The sequence below is a fragment of the Zootoca vivipara genome, chromosome 4, assembly GCF_965207765.1.
Source record: "Zootoca vivipara chromosome 4, rZooViv2.hap1.1, whole genome shotgun sequence".
Lineage (NCBI taxonomy): Eukaryota > Metazoa > Chordata > Lepidosauria > Squamata > Lacertidae > Zootoca > Zootoca vivipara.
The window spans coordinates 71,063,600-71,089,827 of NC_142587.1; the positions used below are offsets into that span (position 1 = coordinate 71,063,600).

General features: G+C 41.7%; 3 protein-coding genes across 14 annotated transcripts in view; 1 reads left to right on the top strand and 2 right to left on the bottom strand.

The window, feature by feature from the left end:
- TBC1D23 (TBC1 domain family member 23) overlaps nucleotides 1-12,422 on the bottom strand; it is a 32,515-nt gene extending 20,093 nt beyond the window's left edge. For all 4 annotated transcript variants that reach the window (XM_035114726.3, XM_035114725.3, XM_035114724.3 and 1 more), the window contains exons 1-5: nucleotides 12,175-12,422; nucleotides 4,641-4,752; nucleotides 2,948-3,053; nucleotides 1,526-1,730; nucleotides 934-1,057 (exon numbers count right to left, since the gene is read on the bottom strand). In XM_035114726.3, the coding sequence (XP_034970617.3) occupies nucleotides 934-1,057; nucleotides 1,526-1,730; nucleotides 2,948-3,053; nucleotides 4,641-4,752; nucleotides 12,175-12,320 (693 nt within the window). In that variant the 5' untranslated portion in view covers nucleotides 12,321-12,422. The remainder of the gene's footprint in view (nucleotides 1-933; nucleotides 1,058-1,525; nucleotides 1,731-2,947; nucleotides 3,054-4,640; nucleotides 4,753-12,174) is intronic.
- Nucleotides 12,423-13,306: 884 nt separating this feature from the next.
- Nucleotides 13,307-26,228, top strand: part of CMSS1 (cms1 ribosomal small subunit homolog) — a 180,679-nt gene continuing 167,757 nt past the window's right edge. For all 9 annotated transcript variants that reach the window (XM_088668186.1, XM_060273730.2, XM_088668181.1 and 6 more), the window contains exon 1: nucleotides 13,307-13,399. Coding sequence is in view for 1 of the 9 variants with exons in the window: in XM_035114729.3 (XP_034970620.2) it covers nucleotides 13,339-13,399 (61 nt within the window). In the remaining 8 variants the exon portion in view is untranslated. The remainder of the gene's footprint in view (nucleotides 13,400-26,228) is intronic.
- The window catches only part of FILIP1L (filamin A interacting protein 1 like), a 156,823-nt gene continuing 147,463 nt past the window's right edge, over nucleotides 16,869-26,228 (bottom strand). The window contains exon 6 of the mRNA XM_088668178.1: nucleotides 16,869-17,179. Within this exon, the coding sequence (XP_088524304.1) occupies nucleotides 16,991-17,179 (189 nt within the window). The 3' untranslated portion in view covers nucleotides 16,869-16,990. The remainder of the gene's footprint in view (nucleotides 17,180-26,228) is intronic.

The following is a 26,228-nucleotide window of genomic DNA, read 5'->3' on the forward strand; positions in this document are numbered from 1 at the left end:
AACGCGGCTCCCTCTGCCTATAGAGCGAGATGAGCGCCGCAACCCCAGAGTCGGACACGACTGGACCTGATGGTCAGGGGCCCCTTTACTTTTACCTTTACCTAGAGGGAGGGGAAATAATTAATACTCCAAAATCCAAAACCCTTGGGGTGCCTTTCAACACTACAGTTATATGATTCCATGTACTTAGAAGTCCCTATGATTTCAAGAAAATCTTCTAATAAGAGTAAGGACTAAGGCTACAATCCTAACACACCTATCTTGGAGAAAGCCTTGCTGAACTTAATTCAGAGTAAACTTGGGACTTACTTCAAAGTAAACTTGCACAGAATCATGTTCCACGTACCCTAAAACTTCAGCTATGTTTGTATTACACTTTTCCTGTGAATCCTGGTCAGTTTTAAATATGCTGCAGTGTCATAGTTTCCAAACACCATTGAGGCTTCCTTAGCAAAAATCTGAATGCCAGTAAAACTCTGCAACCAAATATTTGGAAATAGCAGCTGCGTAGTAGAGTGGGTCTAAAGTGCACACAATATAGTTTCTGCATTACAAATAACCACCCGAGTCTTCTTCCTCGTCTTCCTGGGAATTGCAATTCTGTCAGAAGACCAGGATTTTGCAACAAACAGGAACCTCAATTTGTTTGGCTATTACAATAACAATTATGTACCATAAGTGTTTACAGTTACCACTTTGCTTATTAATATGCCATTCTCTGAGCATGGGATTCATTTTTAGAGACACATTTGTGCCCTATCTGCTAAGCAGACATCAGAATATTATAATGCCTAGCAGCTAAATTTAATACAATAAGGTCCCCTCACAGATTATACATGCCTTTTTTTGTTTAAGCTTCCTTATTTAGCAAATAAGGAAAGATTGCTACAGAAGTATGCTTTTCATTATGTTTCCCTACTTTCACTTTATTACCCAGTTGAGTGCATATGAGTCTGGGGTCATCTTTTTGGTGTCAAGAAAAGAGCACAGCTCTGGCTCATGGTACTGGAGGAGCAGCCGGAAGAGATGAAATGGTCTCCCTTTCAGGAAGCAGTCCCTAAAAAGAAGAATAGCAAGAGTGCTCATGAAACAGAAGCACAATTATTATTATTGCACTCAACTTTCTATTATTAAACAAAACGAGCAGAGCATTCAAATTGAAGTCATAGACACACCTGTGACAATAAAAATATCAGGCTCAGTTTGTAGCTTTGTTTCATACACACATGACAATGGAAAACACCGTCTATCAACCCACAACAGAAAATTATTCCATTCTTTGAAAACGGCTAGCAAAGCCTCTGTCCTGGAAAAGAGTGGGTGGGTTTTGGGCAGGCATCCCCTCCAGATGTTTTGGACTACAATTCCCATCTTCCCCAACCACTGGTCCTGTTAGCTAGGGATCATGGGAGTTGTAGGCCAAAACATCTGGAGGGCCTCAGTTTGGGGCTGCCTGGTTTTGGGGGAAGGCGGCAAACAACATTTAAAACCAAATAGAGTGTACATGAATATATATTTTCTTTACCTGGGGATGTACTTATTCATGATAGCATAGAAGCAGTTGTATAAGTCACTTCGTGGAAGTTGAAGATGCACCAATGGCTTAAGTAGATATGTCCAACTAAGGCTAGAACTGTATTTGACATTACGAGATTTACAATAAAAGGTAATCACAGATTCAATATCCAAAAGTAATACTGACTTATCCTCTTCTGGCACTGACAGCTGATCTGAAAACAGACAAATATCAAAACCATGTTGAAAATGTGTCATTTATCACTTGATTCACTGGTTCTAATAAGTCCCTTGAGTGCACCAATACTGCTGATACACCCACTCTGATACTTTCCCCTTCTAACTGCACCTCTAATATTGCATCTGATAATCCTTCATAATACCTGACAACACTAAGGAGTATTTTTTTTTATGGGTGTGGTTGCAAAGGAAGAGCTAGAAAGCCTCAGTGTACCTGTGGAAGCTCATGAATGGCCCTTTGGGTTCTGTCTCATTGTTATAATGCACAACAGTTCTCCCTGAAGAAAGACATTGTTGACTAGGCTGCATGATTATGCACTCAGCTGCTCATTTGACAACAGACATAAGTCATCTCACATAAGCAATCAACTGGCAAATTGCACTGTGAATGCTAAAATTTTACTGTTGAAAATTCATGTCTGAAAGTTCTCTGAGAAGGGGGCTTTAGACTGCAAGGTGAACGACTGCAGAATTAATTCATTCACCTTTTTTAGGAACAGAGACTGCTTTTTTCAGTTCTGCAAAAAGCAACTGCTTATAAGTAAACATTTATCTGATAATGGCTTTCATTCATTCACACACACACACACACACACACACACACACACACATACAATTTATACCCCTGCCCTTTTGTAAAAATAACACTCTCAGGACAAAAACAAGTTAAATAAAATAATAATAAGGCAGGCATCCCCAAACTGCGGCCCTCCAGATGTTTTGGCCTACAACTCCCATGATCCCTAGCTAACAGGACCAGTGGTTGGGGAAGATGGGAATTGTAGTCCAAAACATCTGGAGGGCCGAATTTGGGGGATGCCTGTAATAAGGCAACAACAATATTTTAAAAGGCCAATATTTTTAAAGGCCTAGGAAAATAAAGACATCTAGGGAAAGCCCACCAATCCTAGTATGGTAGCAAGGTCCACATTTAGCCATCTGATTATTGCACAAAATAAATGTATTAGCAGGGTCATTAAGCTAATGATGGCATTAATATACTTTTCAGCAACAATACATAAAAGAGACTGGAAAGACTACCAAGATATTTCAGCTAGACTTTACTGAAGTAATTCTGAGTTGCACTCCACAGGTCTTAGAACAGCGATAGGACAGGAAGATAATTCTTACGGAAAGAATAAATTATTCAGAAGGGTTTCAGCCTAGCAATTTAATCTTATTTCAGACTTACCAACCAGTTCTTGACAATCTTTGTGAATCAGTGTCTGTTCCGGCAGATCTAGACAGCCATCCCATGATGCCAAACTGTCTCCTTTACCTGCAACATTCAGTGCAATCTAAAAACACATACAGGAGAGGGTAGAAAACCTTCAGTATGTTCAATGTACACAAGATACAATTCTTAAACCTGAATTATTTAAAATAATTCAAGAAAAACATTTTTAAATGCAAATGTAGGAAGCTTTGAAAATTATCTCTCTATAACTTTCAGCATTCTTGAATACTGAACTTCCTTAAAGTTTATGTTTAACACAAAGTAACCATTCTAGATCAGACTTAGTGGTTATTTATTCTATTAATGCAAAAACAACAAAACAATGTTATTCTGTAGCACCTTAGAGACCAACTAAGTTTGTCTGGGTATAAGCTTTCGTGTATCTGAAGAAGTGTGCATGCACACGAAAGCTTATACCCAGAACAAACTTAGTTGGTCTCTAAGGTGTTACTGGACATTTTTTTAAAAAAAAATTATATATCCCGACTGCGTCAGACCAACACGGCTACCTACTGAATCTGGAACAATGTTACTGTATTCTGTGTACCTAAAAAGCCAAAGTTCACACCCTACTTGCTCTGGTCAAATTAAGGGCCTGGCTACACATTATACACCAGGGATGTGGAAACTTCTTAAGCCTGAGGGCCATATTCTCTTCCGGGCAACCTTCTGAGGGCCACATGCCAGTAGCAGGCAAGGCCAGAAGCAAAATTGGGCAGAGCAAAAAATGTCACTTTTACCTCTGTACAGTAGTACAAAGGCTAATTGTGGAGTAACTAGCCAGACATGCCTTCACCCAGGCAAGCAAGAGGTATTGTCAGAGTTAGAGAACACATTCCAGCCTATTAGACCATCAAACTGCTTCTGAAACAAATATTTCCCTGGGGTGTAAAGTGAGGGGTGGGCCTGATAGAGAGTCTTGGTTGGAGGGCTGAACTTGACTCCTGAGCCTGAAGCTTCTCAGTCCTGTTATTTTCAGAAACATGCAACAGTACCCCAATTCCCTTTTTGGAAAAAACCCAACCATTTCAGGGTAGGGGTGACTGGGACCTGAGAAAAAATGGGGGAATGAGATGCCGGACCCTTTCTCAAATAGCTATTTCTCTGCTTCAGGTACATTTCCCTAGCTGCTTTCCCTCCCTGTAGGGTTCAAGAGGTCCTTTCAAACATGCATTTGGAACCCCCTTGAAAAGCCTTTTGAGGAAGCAATCAAGAAACTGCAAACTGGGAAAGGAACAAATGTCCTGTTCCTGCACTACTTCTCCCCGTCCAACAGCACCCTCTGAAGTGACTTCTCCATCTGCAATAGGCCACTAACATACCACTGAACACTTTTGCTTATTATGTGCAGTGAGGCCGTAAAAAAGATGCTGGAGGATACTTCATTTTGCATTTACAACATGAAATGTGGATGCTTTAAACAAAGGATGCCATAAAGTTAACTTTTATTGTTGTGCTTTCTTGTAAAAAAGAAACAATTATTGGATTTTAAAACACATACGCACACCAAGTATGAATACAACTGAGACTGTTAGCTTTATAATGATAAAATTTAAGAGGTGAAGGGCCCCCGTTAAGTGGTTCCTGTCTCTTTTGAAAGAGACCAAGAACTCAAGACAAATTACCACCTCTCAAAAAAAGGCCTTACCTTCCAGACCTTGGCTCTTAGGTCATCAGGCAAAGGTCTCCCTTGGATTATGCTTCGGACTGTTTCAAGATCACAACCACCTTCTTCTAGAGCTTCTGCAAGGTCATTCTCCCTGGAAAAGTTATCTTAAATAAGATTAAGTGAATTTAAAGCACCTCAACATGTTCATCTCTTGTTGTTGTTGTTTAGTCGTTTAGTCGTGTCCGACTCTTCGTGACCCCATGGACCAGAGCACGTTCATCTCTTAGTACAGGCTTAATTATTATTTTTATCACCCCAAAGTGATGCGCAAAATATTTTCCAAAAAGCTAAAAAACAAACAAACACCACACAGTTTATAAACACCCCTCCCCAGATGTATTTAAAACCAAAATGAAGTGGGAACTCATTGCTTAACGGGGTGTGGTGGGGAGGTGCAGAGATGTATCACACAGTGGTTTAGCAAGCTGCTCTGTAAAGTGCCTCTCCCCTCAGAAGAGGGGCTTGGTACTAGATGTGAGGGGATAGGTGAGATGGTGGGTGAGGTGTGATGGGATGGAGACAGGGTTTGGCCAAGTATTGGGGGAAGGGTTAGGGTTGGCAAAGGATAGGCAAGGCTGGCAACCAGAGTGAGAAGAGGTAGCAGCCCCTAGTAACTTGCCTATAAATAGAAGCATACATGATTCAAGTTTCATCTCATTTGAAGTTCAGCACCTGAGATATTATATTCATTCTTCTAAAAATGGCACATTGTTATGCCTTAGAAGATTATATTTTAATGACCTGCCTTGTGGTTATGGGCATGTGCCGAAAGGGGTGATGGAAAGAGATAAAGAAACACTGAAATATTTATGGCACATATCTTAACAGGTTTGATCCAGAGTTGAGCATGCAACTAGGCTGGTAGAAGCCAACTACCTCAATTCTCTGCCCCATGTCAGTCAACCCAGTCTCCTGAAAATGCTCCGCCAAGGGTTGGAAGACTCTCCTGAACAGCACTTGGTATATAGCACAGCAGGCTGAGAGGGAGGAAAGAATCCCTGAAAACTGGCAGCTTCTGTAAGATGGAATTCCCTTCTTGGAAAGCACCCCTATCCAAATTTCCCTTTTCTATAGCCTCAGGAACTACTACTTACCTTTAAAAAGTGGGGAGGGGGAGTTCTGCCTCTGGGGAGCCACCAATGGGGACAAAAGTTTAACAGCTCAGAAAACAGGAAAGAGGGCTCCTGACCACTAATACCTTCTGGCGATGGCAGCAACACAAAGGGATAAGAGGCCCCTTTTATAGGTATGAAGAGGGCTTCTCTCCACCATTTTTATATCCCGCTGCAGCCTGCATATGGAGAAGAAACTCCCCTCCCCCACTCATAGGCAGAGAGTGGGACAACCTACACACATACCAGTACAGTGGTACCTCGGTTTATGAACACAATTGGTTCCGGAAGTCTGTTCATAAACTGAAGCGTTCGTAAACTGAAGCGAGCTTTCCCATTGAAAGTAATGGAAAGTGGATTAATCCGTTCCAGACGAGTCCGCGGAGTACTCAATCTGAAGCGTACTTAACCCAAAGCATGGGTGTAATTGGTTATGGAAGTCTGTTCATAAACTGAAGTGTTCATAAACTGAAGCGAACTTTCCCATTGAAAGTAATGGAAAGTGAATTAATCCGTTCCAGATGGGTCTGCGGCGTTCGTAAACCGAAAATTCATAAACCGAGGTGTTCATAAACCGAGGTTCCACTGTATATGTATGTATGTATGTATGTATGTATGTATGTGTATATATATATGTGTGTGTGTGTGTGTGTGTGAGAGAGAGAGAGAGAGAGAGAGAGAGAGAGAGAGAGAGAGAGAGAGAGAGATGTGTGTGAGAGGTCTATATCTGTGCTGTATGTGTGGCAAGGCATGTATGTGCGACTAGACACACACGTAATGCATATGTCCCTCAACACAACCCTAGAGTTGAAAAAGTTTAGAAATTAACAGTGCTGTTCATAGATCCGTAGTGGCAAAACGGCTGTTCTCATATTAATATTAATTTGTCAAGATGTAAAGAAATGGGGGTGAAAAAAGAAAGAAAAGAAAAGCTCTGGGGGGTGATTTTAAAAGTTAATAGTATATACTATACAGTATTATCCTAACATAAACTGTACTATCTTGCTGTTGGGAGAAGGCAATGGTTTCCCCGCTGTTCTTATTCAGCAGCGTATTAACTTATTATTATTGCTTGCTGAGCCAAACTAGGATCTCTTTCATCTTTTAATTATTTCGCTATAATGAACACCTGTTTTGGAACAACTCATTGATCAGCCAGCTGGAACCTTAGAAAATTAATCTCCTCCTAGGCTGCTGAAGCGCTTATTCATATGTTCCTCAGAGATGTAATGATGCTTTTATCTCTCCTCTCTTAATAATAGTCACTCATTGCTTGTGCCTATATTCTTGAGAGTCTTGTTATAAAAACACTGCATGCATTCTGAGAACCTCATTCAATTGTTCTATGTATTTCCTCCAGTAACGCATGTGTTAAGAGCACAACAGCCTGTTTAACAAGTTATACGCTGACTCTGATGTGCCAACGCATTTCGCCTCCTTTGGCTTACACCAAGAACTTCCTTGCCAATCACCTTTTCCCAAAGCCCAGGCAAATATGAGGGGCAATTTGCTCTACTGTTAGAGTCAACCCTCAAAATGCAGCCCTTCGCTTTATGGTGCCTTCCATAATTTAAGATTGCCAATGAAACTACAATATTATTTGGAAATCATTACCTTCAAATCTGAAAAACTTGATGAGTCTTGGAAAATGCCCAAAGAATTTAGTTAGTTCCATTGTACTAATAAACATATTTAACAACAATAAGGAAGCTCAGACACATTCTTAACTACCACTGGAAATTCCCTCTATCACAGTCTGATGGTGGTTGGAGCCTAATCACCTCTTCCATTTCATCATGTCTGCCTTATTCAGTTCTAAGTCCTGCCTTCCTCATGGCCACCGCAAATATTTGTTTCTCCCATGTGAGCCTGATTCATGTGCATAAGAGAGGAACTTCCACAATCCTCCATTCTACTACATGTGTGCTTTGTGTTGCTCTCTGCTGGACCATCATCAATTATTATGATAAAGATCCATGTGTTGCAAGAAGAAAAGGTGACCATGTAGATTGCTTCTGTTCAAAATTCCAACTAGCCAGCCATGTTCTGTTCTGTGATACTCAGTTACATCCCCCCCCCTCCACAGTTTCAATTTTTATGCTCCAACTATTAGTCAGTATTCTATGCCTACTGAACTACAAAAGTGAATTCAGCTTTTCTGTGTAGCTAGTTTAGCATAGTGCCTAAGAGCCCAAGTTACAAATGAAAAGGTCCCTGGTTCGAACTCTGTCTCTACTGAGACCTCATAAAGTGGTCACTGTGCCTCAGTCTTAATCTTCCCATCTGCAATATGGGGGTTAAAAATACTGACTTACTTTACAGTGTTGTTGTAAGTATTGCTTTACACATTTGCAAGTGCTATACAAATGTTAAGTATTGTTGCTGCTGCTTCTTCTTCTTTTTAAATAAAGCCAGGCAGCGGGCGTGGGTCTCAAACCGTTGGAAGCGATTGGGGGATCCAAGCAATGTGTTGGTCAATGGAACCACTGGGCTAAGCTGGCTCCAAGTATTGTTGTTGTTGTTATTATGCAGTGGTTTGGTATTCTATGAATGAGCATTTTACTTTTAAAACTGTACAATTGTAAGACTCCTTATTCCTGCACATTTCCAGTAATTTAATGGAATTCCAAAGGAAGGAGTTGAATATTGTATGGGGAGGGGCAGGGAAATGTTGCACATAAAAACTGCATTCTAACACTTTTAATGACCTTTTCATTAATAATTTCACAATTATTTTCTTCTGCCTTGTACATCTTATTTCCCAACTCTTCCTGACATAATTTCTCATTTTAAAAATATTTGCTGAATACCCATTTCCTGTTTTATCTATTTAGCGAGGGGGCAGGGAGTAAGAAAAATAGGCATGATCTTCTGTTCCAAATTACCAGAACAACACTGGTACATGGGATAATGCTAGCAGGCTACTGTCCAAACAGAATTCTCTACATGACTGGCCACATTAAGGCAAAATGCACAGCATGATTTTTAGAGAGCTAGTTACTACTTTAGGCAAAATGGACTTTAGATAAGCAAAATGGACCAAACCCATATGTTATACTTGAAAAAAGTCAGGCTCCTAACCTTTAAAAAGCTGCCACTGGAGTCTAGACATTTTAATCCCCTCCAATCCATGCAGAGTAGGTTCCTAAAATCTTACCCTGGGTCGTTAAAAAAGGGAAGCTATTCATTTTGATTCCCTGAAACATAAAGATTCAGGAACTCTGCCAGTCACTCTCTCAGACTACATGGAAACTCAAGTACATTTTCAAAAACATGATCATGAGCTAACATTTCCCAAGTGTTTTTGGCAATTGATAATATTCATATCAGGTACTCTTTGTCTTTATAACAATCAGGATTTTGCCTAAGACCTTCCACAATGGATCAATACATTCCCCCAAGACGCATACTGCTAGAAATTTGGTGACAGCCATGAATTCTGTCATGTCCCTAGAATATAAAATTCCTGGATTATAGCAGAGATCCTTATATTCTTTTTGGGTTGCATGTATATGAAGAACTTAAGAACTCTAAGAAGTCTATCTCCAGGAAGTCATAATTGCAGGCCCATAACAGACACGCTCAATCCTGGAGGTGACCCTAGAATAAAAGATTTTGTATGCTAGTGCTTAGCCCTGACTTTCATTAGTGGCATTGGTTTTTGCACCTTCTACCCAATACTTCTCTCTGAACCATGCTTATCCAATGTACTTCTGTGTTTGTTAAAAGGTAAGCAGAAAAGACTGTAAAGACCTTCCAACATCACAATGCCCTTTGGAATTCTCCAGCAGTCTTTGCTTACGTTATAACCTCCAAACTCATTTGCTCATCGTCATATCACACAGTACACCTATTTCTTGTCTCATCCATCTAGTACAAACTTTCCCACAGTAAATTTACAACTTGTAGGCTTTATATCAGAATGCGCTTGACAATGTTATAAACAAGTGGCAACATGCTCAATATTGCTGAGTAAGAGATACTAATAACTAAGTGCATTATTTACATTGTGACATGACAAATGCTTATTAAGTAACAGACCCCATTCAATTTCCCTGCAAATTTTGTCCAATAAATCAGAACGAATTTTCAATAAACAGGTTGACTGGAAGCAACCTGTGATTAAGTGAAGTTTGAGGTCTGCTGCAAGTCACATGGAGTGCTACTCTAATTCAGTACTGTATATGGCTGCACCTTAAATCTTTTTGAACCCGGACTGGAATTTAGAAGCAATCCCATTATAAAGAAAGCTGGACTCTCCATTTGTGACACAAAGCAAAACAAAAGGCCCACTAATTAAGTCTAAAAATTAATTTTTAGATAGAAACTCCTTGAAACAGCCACACATTAGAAATCATGAATGAGAGTAATCATGCACCAAATTTAGCCAACTTGAATATTCTGACACCAGTGGATAGTGAACCTGACATGGGGTAAATTTTCCCATACCTAAAAAAATCAATAAGAACAGATAATTTGGAGTTAATCACTGCAAGCTACATTTACAGAGATATACATACAGGTGAAACTCGGAAAATTAGAATATCGTTGAAAAGTGCATTTATTCCAGTAACGCAATTTAAAAGGTGAAACCAATATATGAGATAGATGCATTTGTCGTTAGACAGTCAATTATAAATGGAATGTAATTAATTAAATGTAATAGTGATGTTTATTTTTGTATTATTGTAACTATTTGTTTTATTACTGTGGAATTTCCAAAAGAAAGCATTTGTAAAAATTAAAATTAAAATAAAAAATAATAAGTTGCATTACTGAAATAAATGCACTTTTCGACGATATTCTAATTTTCCAAGTTTCACCTGTAAAAGCCAAGCCAAGGCTGTTTATGCACAGGCAAAAGATGCACCAAATATATGTCACAATCATACAGTGAAACGACAAAACTAAAGAACACTTTTATGTGAACTATCCAATCAGGTGAGACCAGATCCTATTCATAACAACAGTGAGGTGTGTGTGTGTATTCTCTAGGGCTCTAATTCAAGTAAACAATTAACCAATCATACTGCAGCGTTTAAGTCCTGTGGAATGCCCTCCTGTCAGATGTCAAGGAAATAAACCATTATCTGACTTTTAGAAGGCACCTGAAGGGAAGATTTTAATGTTAGATGTTTTAATTTGTTGGAAGCCGCCCACAGTGGCTGGGGCAACCTAGATGGATGGCATATAAATAATAAATTATTAGAATTATTATTACTCAGAATCTGGGTCAGCTGAATTTAGAGGGCGTTACTTCTATGATAACATGGGAAAGATCCAAGTGTATATTAGTATCACAGCAGTTTTGTAGAAAGAAAAAGTTTGAACAAAAGGCCACTCCAAATTAAAGTTAGAAAAGGTGAGCTCGCTTAGACATTTTCCTGATACTGAGCTGAAAACTGCCAAGAACATGCATGTTCAGGTCAGATTTTAAAACAACTGACACCATGTAACTAAAATGGAAATATGTTAGGCACACACATTGGGCTGGATCATATAGACCCAATGAAAATTAAGTCAGCCATGTCTTTAATGTGAACCCTTAAGAAATGCCATGCTGAATGAGACAGAGATCCGGCTAACTCTGCAGGATTCTAGTCACACCAGCAGCCAGCCAGAAGTGTGTGAGATGCTCGCCGGCAAAGAGTGAAGATGACGGGCATTCCCCCAATAATGTTTATGTCCTCAGCATCCAGTAACTGGAGCCCCTGCATAGGGAGCGCCATTCAGCCACCGTTACTAGTGGGGAACAGCAGCTATAATAAGAGTAGCAAACCCGGGTCGGGGAGGAGAGTCCAACGTGCTCAGCTGTAAACCTCACCGGGTGGACCTTGATCCAGCTCAGCTCTCAGCCCAAACTAAACCTCAGGGCTGCTGAGAAGGTGTGCAAGAAGCTGCTTGAAAGAAGGGCGTTCCGGATAACCGAAGGCGATAATACCGGTAGCCGCGATCCCACCCCGCTCGCCCCCCTTGAGAAATGCCGCCTTGTTTCGAAGGAGCCTGGGTTCAAGGGGTGGGGTGGGGATGGATCCCAGCCTTCGCTTTAAGCCCAACTTGACAGCTCGTCCTTCTCCTCCATCGGGAGCGAGCAGGGGCAAGCCGTGAGGAATGGGGGGCTCCGGGGGCAGAGAGCCCTGCCTGCTCCCTCGGGACACCGGCCCTTGCGGAGAGAAGAGGCAGAGGGGACCTGCCCACGTCAGGCGGACTGGAGTCGCTCGGCTCCAGCAGCCGTGGCCGGTCGGTGAGCTTCGGGCTGGGGCTGCCCAGAGCCTACAGGCATTCCGGGCCGAGCGGGGCGGGCCAGTTTCTGTGACGAGAGGCAGCGAAGGTGGGAAAAGCGACCCCCGTCCGCCCCCTCCCTCCAAGAACTCCCTTAACCGATGGATTGTCCAACTCACCAGCTTCTTGGTGGGAGCGCTTCCTCCCCTCCCGCCATAGCTGTTGACGTGCCCCACCACCGAAGCCGTAAAGCGCGACCGACATTGCCAAGGTTTCCTGTCGCAACCCCTCCTCCTTTCGACACGGCTGCCGTAAAGCGCAGCATTTGTGCATAGATTTACAACGAATGAACTGGCGCACAGCCTTTAGGTTGCAAGCTTTTTCATTTTCCCCCGTTCGTGTGTTTGGCTTTGTCCCTGGACAGAAGTGTTTCTGTTTCCCGATAAGGAAAAATAAATATTTATTGAGGTATCCATGATTTTATTTATTCTTTATATTTCATTCAAATTACAAGCAACAAACAACCATAGTATGACAGAACATAACAGAGCACCCCACATCCGGCATTAATAATGTAGTGTAATTAACAACTCGTAAGCGAAACGATTGCAACCTATAATGCGCTGCCAACTAAGCAACAACTAAATATCACAATTGGAACAGAAGTCATATTACATGATTACCCAATCAATGCAGCATTTATAATCTATTACCGTAGGGATGTTGTGAGAAGGATGCGGTCTGTCCTCTCAACCAACCCCGAAATGTAGACACTGGTGCTTTCAAACTGGTGCTTTTGCATTGTAAACGGCATGTCGAGATATTGCAAATAGTTTTCCAGCAATCGGGCTGGCGTGTGCGTGTGTGTTTGTTTGAAAAACCAACATGATTTCTCCAAAGAAGGCTAAATCTGAATTAAACTTGGGGTGGCACTTTGACGTCGCGCGGCCGCTAAGGGGTGGGGGAACCCCTTGAATATGCGAGGAACACTGACCCCACAATAAACTCCTCTCTAGAAGACCCTTTTATTAGCCCTTTTGCAAGTATTACCGCCCTCATCCGAAAGCCGCTTATCAACAAGTAAAGCGCGCGGAGGCGGAGCGACGACCACGCGGCGCTGGAGTCAGGCTTACTCCTCCTCTCCTCCTCCTCTTCCCGAGGGCGGTGCCGCGCTCGTTGCTCGGAGTCGGGACGCTTGCGGAGGCCCCGCCCACACCCGACCCTTGGGGGCGGAGTCGGACCCTGCAGTCCTCGGTCGGAGCAGTGTCAGCCGGCGGCTTCCTTCGCTCCTCCCCTTTCTCAGCCTTCGGTAGGAACGGCGTGGCCTGCGGAGGACCTGCAGCATGGGGGATACCCTGGACGAGCCTTGGTGGGAACCACGTGAAGGGAGCGGCAGCAGTCCAGGTACCGGCCGGGGTCAAGCGGTGGCGTTTGCTGGTGACTGAGGAAGTTAAAAAGCAAACGCCTCCCTTTCTGTGCTTTGCCTCAGACTTTTTTTTGGACCTCTTAGATTTTTTAGTTGGCCGCCTGTCATGGATATTTTAGTTGAGATTCCTGCATTGCAAGCAGGGGGTTGGGCTAGATGAGCCTCGGGGGTCCCTTCCAACTCTGTGACTTTCCTTTCTCTCTCTCCTACACATTTTGTCTCCACTTGGGCAAAGCAACTCAAATCTTCGTTTTCCAGCCCCCACCTATGATTTGTTGCGCACTCTCCACTGCTGTTTTGCTAGAGTTTTCCTCCTGGTGAGATGTGGGGCCAGTGCTGGATTTACCTATGAGCTAAACAAGCTATAGCTTAGGGCCCCACTCGCTTGGTGACCCCCCCCCAAAAAAAATTAAAGGAAAACAACAACTGGGTGTACATTTCCAAAATATAAGATAAAAAAACAAATAAAATAAAACTTACCAGTACATAAAGCAGCAGTGTTTTGTGTTGTGTAGGCTCCTATTTGTTATGTGCAAATGGCTTTAGATACCTATTCGGACCATAAATTACCATATAGCACGCATGTCAAACAGGTCACTGGATGTCTGCGGTAGATCACTGCTAGATCATTGACTCCCCCCAAAAGAAGCTGAACAACTGGGGCTCCCCTAAAAAAAGCTCAACGTTTTACCTCCTTCCTTAAAAGAAGCTCAACAACTTTGACCCGAACCCCAAAAAGGGGTAGATCACTGCCAGTTTTTAACTGTGCGTAGATTGCAATCTTTTGGGAGTTGGCCACCCCTGTTGGTGAGCCTTCTGCAAAAGCGTTAATGTGTGCTATATTTGTGCCTGAATTATGGTCAGTTTTATTCCAACCTCTGTCATGCTCTGGAGCTTGGTACCATGATGGAGGTAATGGAGTCTGGAGGCTTCTCCATTTCGGCATCTCAAAGGGAGCTCACAGTAGCATCTTGGGCATAAGATTCTATGGGAAACTTACTTCCTGTTGGTCCTGCCAACTCTATTAGGGTGTCAGGATCCATAGCAACTCCATCTCCTATAGGTGGTTGCACCTAGGATACCTGTGGCCTGGACTTTTTTTTATGACAGTACTCACCATTATGGAGTACTGTCACTTTTTTGTATTGCAGCTTATGGCAGCCATTTTGTTCTGGCACCCATAGCACCATTAACAATAAATGGTGTACCTCATTTTTTACCCCAAAATTCTAACTTCAGCACAAATACTAGTTATTACAGAAATCCCCCCCCCCGCGTTTCTTGCCATGTGCCATTTTCCCAAAGTTGTATTTCTCTTACAGGGCTGTGTGTAATAAATTGCATTTTTTGGGTGGTGGCAAGTACACTTTGTAACTCCCCGTCTATTGACACCAGGCAGATGCTTTCGCTGAAATTTTCTGCTCCTGCATAAAACATTTTTGTTTAGACAGGCGTATCCTGACATTTGTAGAAGTTACGGTACATGTGTTTTATTCTGCTTTTTGGTTGGTTATTGATTTTAATTAGCTTTGAAAGTTTTGAAATACCCATTTTTAATACTTATATGAATGATGGTTTTTTTCGTAAACTGTTTAACAGGTGTCAACTGTTTTGTTGCAATCATGTGGTATATAATTTTTGTTAAATAAGCAACCTGTGCCATTTTATAAGCTGTTTCCGTCATATGCATACTTGTTTGACGTCCATAGGCTTCTCCTGTCCAACACAATAGTTTGTGTTAAATAGACACCCTTTCCCAGCTCATGTGGTGTGAATACAACTCGCAAAACTATTGTAGACAAGCAACTAGGGTATGCATTGACTGATGTTCTGCAGGACCCCATGACATGGACTTGGTTAGGCTTCACTTTTATGCTGGGACACATAGTGTCAGCTCTCATGAATTTAGACAAGATTCAATGTCTATGCACGACTCTGACATGATCCCGTCTGGAGGTCAGATGTTTACAAGTTTTCCCTGGTACAGGGTTCCCTAACCTTATTTGCTTGGGGAAAACTTTTTGAAATCTAATAAATGGTCATAGGCACCACAAAATGCCTGTTTCACAAAACACCTACTCCCAAGCAGGCAACACCCTCCAAAATAAACAAATCCTCAATTTAAAAAATAAATTGGTAGGACAGGGGACCTTGGTGGGCACCAAAGTGTGGTGTATCTGAGGGCTTTGTGTTACTTACAGGCACCATGTTGGAGATCCTAGCTTTAGCAGGTGTCAAGGGGAGAAATAAACTCTGCAAGTCTCTGAGTGAAAGAACAAAATGCAACAGGCACCTGTATCTTATGCTGGTATTCCAGGATCTATATTGCACTGTTCTTAATTACATTGCACTGAACGGTAGGGGTGTTTGGTGTTTGTCACTCAGGCCTCACTCAGGCACACATCCCTGGGAGGGGGTTGACTCTCCTCTCCTTCAGAAGCAGCCTCTGCCTCCTTCAACAGTCCCACCTCAATTCTTAGGGGGAAAACTTTTTCCAGTCACTTAGGGCATGGGAGACCCTCATTTGACACCAGAGGCCAAAATAATATGGTGGCTTATTGTATTCCCCCCTAAATTTTATCATATATGCTTCTCGGGGAATTGTTGTAAGAGTAACATCTCCCTCCTTTGGATACCACCTTAGGAATGTTGCTCAGTGATGCATATTCTTTCACATTGACATATGAAATGAATTAGCTTTATAATGAGACATAGGAGAATGTTCATTGCCTTGCTTTACAAACCCAAACACACAAGAATGGTACCGGCTTTAAAATAACTGTCGATTTAAAAAATACTTTCTCATTCAACTGGCTATGTTAAACACTTCGACACACAAAGTACAGTACATGGCAATAATTAAAATACACAGCACCTTAGCATTTAAAATATATAGTCTCCTTGCAAATAATCCACTTCCTTCATTTACTGTGTGGTAGGCAGCATTTCTGCCTCTCTAGTGCCATTGCTCCCCAACTCTTTTTCCTGTTGGGGAAGGGTACTGAATGTCATACCCTCTAGCCTTCTCTTGTGTTTCTTCTGCTGCCACTTTGGTGTCTGACGGGACTCAGGAGAAGTATGTTCTTGGTGCCATACCACCAGGTTCTCTGGAGGTGGATGTAGCAGGACATGCATCCATTGCTATTTGGCCTGGGTTGTCTGCTTCCCAGTTACCCATTTGCAGCATCATCCTCTATCTTGGTCATATCTAAAGTTTTAGTATACTGTCTGTCCAATATGGCTTTTCTGTTTCATAGCAATGCAAACACCGTCACCATTTCACCAGAAGAAAATGCTCTCAGGTGACCCTCTAACTATAGCTACCATTAAAGGAAGTGAAATGATCTCGTAACAGGCCATACATGGACGGACATAATTTCACTGCTTTGTGGAGAACAGAAATTTCATAAGCATGTCCTTATGCTTTATAATTCCAGTGTCAACATTTTCTGCCCATGTATGATGCTTTTATATTACCTTTTACTTGCATAGGTCTTGAGGACAAAATGGGCATGGTGTATCCTCATTACTCAAAAGTTAGACATTATTCTATTGCATATCAGGCCAGTCTATCTTTTCCCACCATTTTGAATGACAACGCTGGGAATGGTTTTGGTGATGTGTGATTTTCCAGCTTTACTGTCCTGGAGTGGTGTCTTGAGTTGCCCAGTAGGTGTCCTCGCTGGTACTACAGTTGCACTGGTAGTCTTTGGTTTAGGGATCCGCGTAGGAATTGCTTGACGAAAGACATCAGCAATCTGGGACAGATTACAACAAAAGGGAGAGGAGTAATTGTTAAGGCTGGCAGTTTGCACAGTTCTTTAGTAAACTAAACATACAAATTGGCATGAAATATAACTTAAAATTGCTGGTATAATACAGTTTTGGGTTTGTTTGTTTTTAAACAAGATACTAGATAGGAATGTAAGAGCTGTGAAGGACTTTGTCTCTAGGTGGCAGCAAAGTTCAATAGTTTGTAGAAAATGACCATTTTTCAAACCCTGAAACATGTTTTTTAAGCGTCACTGGGGATTGTGCTTGGCCAAATTATGAACAGTGGGGTTCTAGATTTTGTTACAGAGCTAACTGAACCAAGTAGATAATCAAGACAAATGTTTTTACAAATTGCTCAAGATGTGTTGTGAAGGGTACCATTAGGGAAAGCAAAGGAAATATTTTTGGGTCCATATTGCATCCATATTTTGGGTGAGAGTGACATGAATTTTTTATTTCTGTTCAGTTTCTTTTTCTTTTTAGCTATGTCTTGATTTACAGTCTAATAGGATTAATCAGGAACAACACTTCTGTGATCATTTGGTCACTTTGTGACTTGGCTGTTTTTACTTTTTGTAAAATTAGAAGACTTGGGAAGATTTGGCAGGCATCCTTGCTTTTGACTTAGGTATCTCTTAAACACTTTTTCATGTTGACAGGTTTATGCAGCTATCCAAATGTACCCTGAGTAGCTAGTCATTTTAGAGATTACTTTGTATTGTTTTTAAATGTCTTTATGTTGTTGTACACTGCCCTGATGTTTTTGTAGAAGGATGGTATATGAATACATAAATAAATATAAGAAAGGCACGTGTGTGGCTTGAGATAGCAATGGCTTGTTGCACCTCTTTCTGGAGCTGTGCAGATAGTAGCCACTTGAATGCTACCTTGAGGCAGCTGCAATTCATGGTAGGCAAGAAGGAAATGACGAGACTGCAGTAAATATAAGTAGGGATAGATAACTTATGGACATCTAAATATGGTTGGCCTCCAGCCACCCTACGTAATTGTCAGGGGTGAAGACTAGAAGGCTAAGGGTTCCCCATCCCTGCATTAAACCAAACCCATTAAACTTAGCTGCTAAAAACCACACCATATAAATGTATAATCAGAGGTATTGACTGACTTGGAGATTGCAAATCAACATAGCGTAAAAATCTTCACAGGTCAAAAGTTAACACTTTGGGTAGTGTCCTGGAAGAAATGTGGGTGCTTAGCTGATTCTGGGTACTGTGACTCTTCTTCAATCAGCAGGTGGGCCGCTATGTTGTTCATTAGCTGCAGCTTCCAAACAGCTATCAAGGGCACCTGTTGCTTCCAAAATCTACTGAGATTTTTAAAAAAGGCAACCAAGAGAGAGATGTTCAGAAAGAATGAATCTGCAAGGAAGGCTTTTATCCTGCTGATCAGCTGGAAAGGATAAAGTGTGTGGCTGGCAATCTGAAAATGCAAACAACTATGGCACTTATAGGCTACAAACATGAGAGACCAATGGAAGCTGAACATTGCCAACAGGAGTACTTTACTCCCCAGGTTGACACCTATTTGTTGTTTTACCTAATGTATTATGTGGGCTGAAGGCCCGCCTGGACCAGCCTTGCATGTGTATATCTGATGTCTGATTGAGCACATACATCCCATCTTTGAAAAATTAACTGGTGAATGGAATTTGAGTGTATATGATGTTGAACTGATAAGGTTTGGCCTGCCGAGGGTGCAATTGCTTAATTTCTGTTCCATTTATATTCTGCTGAGCGTAATGCAGTCAAGTTCCCTTCATACCAAAGGGTAGAAGCTGGTTTCCCTTCATATTTATCCCCCACCTGGGCAGAAGACCTGATATGCTGAGAAGAAAATTGTTTCGTATATGAGAGAGCTGGGAATAAGTGGGCTGGACTGTTTCTGGTTATTTTTTAATGCTTCTGCCTGAATTGCTGAGTCCAGTTCCACTTAGGAAGTATTCCTGATTAGTTCCTAGGACTCATCATCTTTCCTATAAGCTTTCCAAATGCTTCTAATTCCTCTTGGGTAATACATATAGCCAAAGAAACCCACGTGCAAATACCAGTTTAGCCTTGGCGTTCTTTGGCAACTGCCCCTGTGTGTCAGCTTAAATTTTTTATGTCTGCAGTATAAATTAATACCTTGTTTCACAGGGTTTACATAGCTTGGTGAAATCAGGATGTTTCGTACAATAAAAGTGATATACCGTATGTATATACACACACATACAAATATGCAAGAAAGGAGATTCCTACTAAAGATTAGGAGGAACTTTCTGACAGTAAGAGCTGTTCGACAGTGGAACCAACTCCCTCTGCAGGTTGTGGTCTCTCCTTCATTGTATGTTTTTAAGCAGAGGTTGGATGGCCACCTGTCATGGATTCTTTAGTTGAAATTGCAGAGAGTTAAGCTAGATGACCCCCAGGGTCCCTTCTAACTCTACACTTCTATGATTCTATGAGGTGGCAGAACTTCAGGTACTTAGGATCATCATCATCTTGTTGTTGTTGTTTATTAAATTTCTATATTGCTCTTCATCCAAGGATCACAGGGCAGTTTACAATATAAAAACACAAACGCATAACATAGTAACAACAAAAACAATACCTCTCCCCCAGTTTAAAAGGCCATTGATTGGCTAAATAGACAAAGTCCTGGGAGAAGAGGAAAGTTTTTTCCTGGCACCTAAAGATATGTAATGAAAGTGCTAGGGCGGCCTCCCTGGGGAGAGCATTCCACAAGTAGGGAGCCACCGAAGAAAATGCCTATTCTTGTGTTGCCACCCTCTAGACCCCTTGATGAAAAGCAGCCCACAAACTTGAAATAAACAAATAAAAAAATCATCCCTAACCATTGGTCATGCTGGCTGGGGGTGATGAGAGCAGGAGCCTAACAATATCTGAAGGGCATCAGGTTCCTCACCTCTGCCTTCTAAGGACACTTCAGCTGCGAAGTTGCACCTGATAAAATTCTCAAATCTGGAGTTGTTTACCGTAAGGATGCTTATCTCCAGGTATATACGATCCACAAGGCCATATTGGTTAGAGACAGAAACCTAACTGTCATACCTGGTATAAAAAGTTGACAATCATTTGGAAATACCAAGGGTGGGCACAAGCTAAGCTTCTGGATTCAGCTGATTTCAATGGAATAATGCTGAACAAGTGATGGTTGTTGCCATTGACATTAGTGGGAAGTAAAATGTGCTCAAGTTTTCCACTTTTGTAGATAGATTACAAACCCCCTTTAAAAATGTGAATGTTTATGTGCCAGGTCTTTCTGTTTTGTGGCGTTAGAAATAACCACTTAGGCAAGCAGCCTGTCAGTGACAACCACTGGGTTTAGTATCTGTTTCTTGGAGTTGGCCGGCGGATGAGCCCACTGACCAGACTGAGGCAAAGGAACTTGGAGTGCCAAAGAAAGGAAGGTCCTGTTTCTGCCCTTCTGTTTTTCCTAGTTTTTTAGGTCTCCACTGCTAAACTTTGGTCAAATGCTGGGAACAAGCTATAAATAGCTTTTCCTCTAGTTCTCTTTGTAAGCTCACTAGTGGCATAATAATGTAAGAACCTTTTTAAGATCTGGTCTGAGGCCCATCTCGTCTAGCTTCCTGTTCCCTCAGTGGCCAGCCAGATGCCTATGGGAGCCCTGCAAGCAGGACCTGAATTCAACAGTGCACTCTCCTCACTTGGGACTCCAAACATGCCATCTCTAGTAGTGGAGGCAGAACATAGCTGGCCACTGTGGGAGATGGAGCGTCACCCTAGAAGGATATTTGGTCTGATCCACAAAAGCAAGACTTGCCTGGGTGGTGCACAATATGAGCTAAATAGTCTTAGATTTTTTGCTGTTTTCAGTTACAGCATTCAGTTAGGATACTCCCAGGGAAATAATGGGCAAATGCATGATTTTAAACTTGTTCATGTTGCCCTTTAGGATGCAACTGATCACCCAAGGATTTCTAATGTTTGCATTATAGGTTGTTTAATTTAATGTGGGTTCAGGATAGAATTGCTTAATTTCACAGGATGTGGTTACCGTTTGAAGCATTTAGAAAGAAACCCTATATTTAAGTTAAAAGCAGAGGAACCTTAGGGGCAGTTGGCATAATCTGTTGCCAACCCATTATAGTAATATTATGATAGGTTTTTCTTTTTTAACATGGTATTTGGCATAGAATTGGAGTTTGGAATAGAAGTAGAGGTCTTTTATTCTCTTGAACTGTGAGCCTATACACATTTTTCCTCATGAGTAAGTCCTTTTCAAATCACTATAAATTACATGCAAGTCAGCAGCATATGCAGGTTTCTAGCAATGATAAAGGAGAGTTGTGGCTTGGCATTATTAAATGAGCCAAGCAGAATTTGAAGTAGATAGCCAACCTTTAGAACTTTGCAGAACCTTACTGTCTTGTCTCTCCTTTTGATCTTGTTTTTAATAAATCGAATCAAATTAGACTGTCTTCAGTTGAGTTACTGATAATTAGTCCAGGTGTGATCCTTTTAATCATTGTAATTATATAGAATGCTTTAATAGGTTGTTCTCAGGCAGTCTTTCTGTAGAGCAGGGGTTCCCAACAAAATTTTCTCGAGAACCCCTCATCGAGCCGCTATTGTGACAAGGACCCCCATTAATTCCTAATCCTAAAATTAAAAAGTGAGAGCCAAATTAAGAGTCCAGGGAGGAGGGAGGGGAATGGAGAAGACAGGGTACCTGCGCAGTAGCGCACAAATGAAGCCGACGCGCGCAAAGCAGCTTGGGGAGGTGAGCGTTAGTAGAATGAGCGTGTTGCCTCTTTGCAAAACAGTAGTGTTTGTAAAGCGCCACCTAACGGCATACAGCAGAACTACTGCCTCATCTAATTCTTGTTTTGCGCTAGACTCTGCTCATGCAGGAAGCGGCCAAAACAAAAAAATCTGTTATCATACGAAATATATTTAATATATTTTTTGTTCTAATAGCATCTTGCGGACCCCTCTGGCATAGCTCACGGACCCCTGGGGGTCCCCGGACCACCTGTTGGGAACCACTGCTGTAGAGTATAAGTAGCTGCTGTTGCATGTGGCTTGGTCATTTCTTGTCTACACCTAACTCTTTTATTGATACAGGTAGGTAGCCGTGTTGGTCTTGCGTAGTCGAAACAAAATAAAAAAAATCCTTCCAGTAGCACCTTAGAGACCAACTAAGTTTGTCATTGGTATGAGCTTTTGTGTGCATGCACACTTCTTAAGATTCATTGAAACAGAAGTCACCAGACCCTTATATATAGTGAGAGGGTGAGGAGGGGTATTACTCAGAAGGGTGGTAGGAATGGGTGATTGACTGATAGGTGTGGAAACCCGACAGTTTACGACTGCAATTGGTCTTACAGGGGAAAAAATTTCCTGTAAGACTAATTGCAGTCGTAAACAGTGCTTGATGTACAATGCTGCACTGGAATGCATGGGTGCAATGCCTCCCCCTTTGGCTGGCATTTTAAATAGGTCTGTGCTGTGTTACAATGCTTGATGTACAATGCTTGCTCTTCCCCAGTTTAAACATAATGCCTCTTGCTTGTCTGAATTTGTATATGCAGTTTGTTTGCATCTTCCTCTGTCAGATCATGTGTACACCCTGGATTCTGTCCTGGCAGATTAGCCAGTTGTGTGGAATCAGGGGCGTAGGAAGATAGGGGCAGTGGGGGCGGTGTGCCCCGAGTGACGCGATCCCAGGGGTGCCATCGCCACTGCCCACCCCGCCCCCCAAACATGTGCCCTGCTCCCAGAACGTGCACCATATCACTGGGGGCAGTGCGCCTGCTCTCCGCCCCCGGTGGCGGAGCATGAAGCTTCACCACTGTGTGGAATAGAACTCATTTTTTTGAAAAGTGAAACCAGCTCTTTCAGTCAATTGATAGGATAGTTTTATGGACTGCATCCTAGGTTTACCTTGGGTTAAAGGTAAAGGGACCCCTGACTGTTAGGTCCAGTCGTGGACCACTCTGGGGTTGCGATGCTCATCTCGCTTTACTGGCCAAGGGAACCGGCGTACAGCTTCTGGGTCATGTGGCGAACCAGAGCAGCACACGGAAACACCTTTTACCTTCCCACCGGAGCGGTACCTATTTATCTACTTGCACTTTGACGTGCTTTCGAACTGCTAGGTTGGCAGTAGCAGGGACCAAGCAATGGGAGCTCACCCCATCGCGGGGATTCAAACCGCCAACCTTGTGATCGGTAAGCCCTAGGCTCTGTGGTTTAACCCACAGCGTCACCTGCGTCCCTTACCTTGGGTTACTTACCTTCAAAAAACCAAACATCTATTTGGTAGTTTGTTTTGTCAAATTGGCAAACTATTCATTTGCAAATCATGTTTTGTGTCTTTATTTGAATTCAATTTCTTTTTCTCGCATAGTTATAGTCGATACCTGAAAAGTTCATCCAAAGCTAGGCTGTATTGAATCCTTGATTATTTTTGGCCTGCTATTTCCTTATATGATCCACTTATCTTTTAAATCTTGTCTCTGTTGAATGCGCATTATTCCTGATATATTCTTGCCAACTAAATAAATAGTTGAGCCACTGTGCTGCTGTTCTTCTAATAGTTAACTTTCTCAACTTTTGAAAACACCTCTTCATAATAACCACAGAATTTCAGCAAATGCCTAACCAAAAAAGATGATTTTTATGTTTGTAATCCAGAGAAAGTTATCAATGTGAATTTTCATGGATTTCAGCGAAATTTAAAGTGTGTCTAAATTTCTTTAGATGGTGATCTATGTCTTAAAGACTTAAATGCAGCTGATAAAGCAACCTGAAATATAATTTACTTTCTTTTGTAATATCAAGCCAGAATAACTAAGGCTACACTCCTATGCACCTGGGGGAGCAAGCCTTGTTGAACTCAGTGGGGCCTACATCTAAGTAGATATATATAGGATTTCACTGTAAGTGTAGATGATACTGAGTAGTTTTAGAATATTGGTATCTACATATAACTGTTTCAATGTGATTGCTGATGCACATAGCTTTTGCTTGGAAAATATGAGCAATACCTATGAAGGCTGCAGGTCATGAACACGATTACCTTAATTTCAGTAGGCTCTCCTCGTTCTTTAGATTAAACATCTGTAAAAGCTCCCCTTAACTGCGTCTTTAATTTATCACTTTATTTTACCACGGAAATGGTAGCGTTTTGGTCTGATTCATACATTAAACCATAGCTAAAAAGTACGTATGGTTTAAAGAGACTGAACAATTTGTTATTGGCTGACTCCTTATGGTTTGTTTGGGGTGGGGTGGGGCGGGGGGACTAGGAGCACTGATTAACATCTAACACCAAGCCAGCCTTTATAGTGTCTTTTCCCCATTTGCATCAAAGATAGGATTGGAGGCGGGTTGAAGCATGCACTAATCAGCACCATGTACCAGCACACTGCTCATTCATATTAAACCGTAGTTAATTGTTAACTATGGTTTAGTGTTACATGCGTACTGGAATACCAACTTACAGATATTCTGATTTATGACTTGGATCTTGGATATGCCTTTGCCCTTACAGCAGGCGTGGGGAACTCAGGCTCATGGGCCTAATTAGTCCCACCAGGCCTCCTCATATAGCCTAGGGGATAGTTCTGGCCAAGCCATGTCCACCTGCCCTGCACCTGATGTCATATATGGCATCAAGCATGGGACAGGTAAAACTGGCTCAGCCAAAAATAGGTTTGTGGGCACCCCTATTCAGCTAATTGTCAGGTCTTGCAAAGTGCTATTTTGTGAAATGCTTTGCAAAGTGCAAATGTCTGCGGACAAAAATGTCACCTGAGATGATTGGGAGGAGATGACAGGTGGCCATTTTCACCCACCTGTCAAACCTGGTATGTGAGAGCCAGAGGAGAGAACAGCCTGGCCCACTAGACCAGGCATAGGCAAACTCAGCCCTTCAGATGTTTTGGGACTACAACTCCCATCATCCCTAGCTAAAAAGACCAGTGGTCAGGGATGATGGGAGTTGTAGCCCCAAAACATCTGGAGGGCCGAGTTTGCCTAGGCCTGCACTAGACAGTTCCAGTTACCCTCCCACCTTACAGGGTCACCTGCTTCTACATGAATCTGACTTTCTTGAGGTCACCATTTATTTCAGTAATGCAACTTAAAAGGTAAAAGCAATATATGAGATAGGTGCATGACATGCAAAGCAAGATATGTCAAGCCTTTATTTGTTGTAATTGTAATTATTTGTCGTTAGGCGGGTCAATTATAAATGGAATGTAAATAATGAAATGTAATAGCGATGTTTATTTTTGTTTATTTTTGTATTATTGTAACTATTTGTTTTATTGCTGTGGAATTTCCAAAAGAAAGCATTTGTAAAAATTAAAAGAAAAATAAAAAATAATAAGTTGCATTACTGAAATAAATGCACTTTTCGACGATATTCTAATTTTCAGAGTTTCACCTGTATTTGGAATGCATTCTCCAAGGAGTTTAAATGGCCACCTTCTGTTTCACTAAGTTCCCATTTGAAAAAGTTGTGATTCATGTTTGAATAAACTTGTTCTGCTGTCTTGTTGGGCATTTGACTGAACAACAGCTGTCTGTGGACAGCAGGTTGTTGTGCCGTTGTGGATTATGCTCACGTTCTTTGTATTGGATTTTAATGTTGTGTTGATATTTTCTTTTGTCTTTCTGAGAGCCACCTACAACATATATATGGAAAGGTGGAATAAATATATTTTTAAATGAATGAAACAATGCATTTATATGTCTCGATTTATTTATAACAAAGTTTGCATGTTTGTAGGAGCAAAAATCCGTAGGGTACTTGGTACAACACTGGTGTGTGTGTGTGTGTTTGCAGTGAAATATTTGTGAATGCACCCAAAGTTAAGGGCAAATTTTGTAGTGGAGCCCATAGTACAGGCAGCTGTTATCCTTAACAGAACTTGGGCTTCGTTTTTATGCGGCCTTGATATTCATTGAATAGCATCTGTCAGAATTAGATGTGATGGCAGTATTTTCCCCCCTGTGTTCACTACCTAATTTGATACAGGTT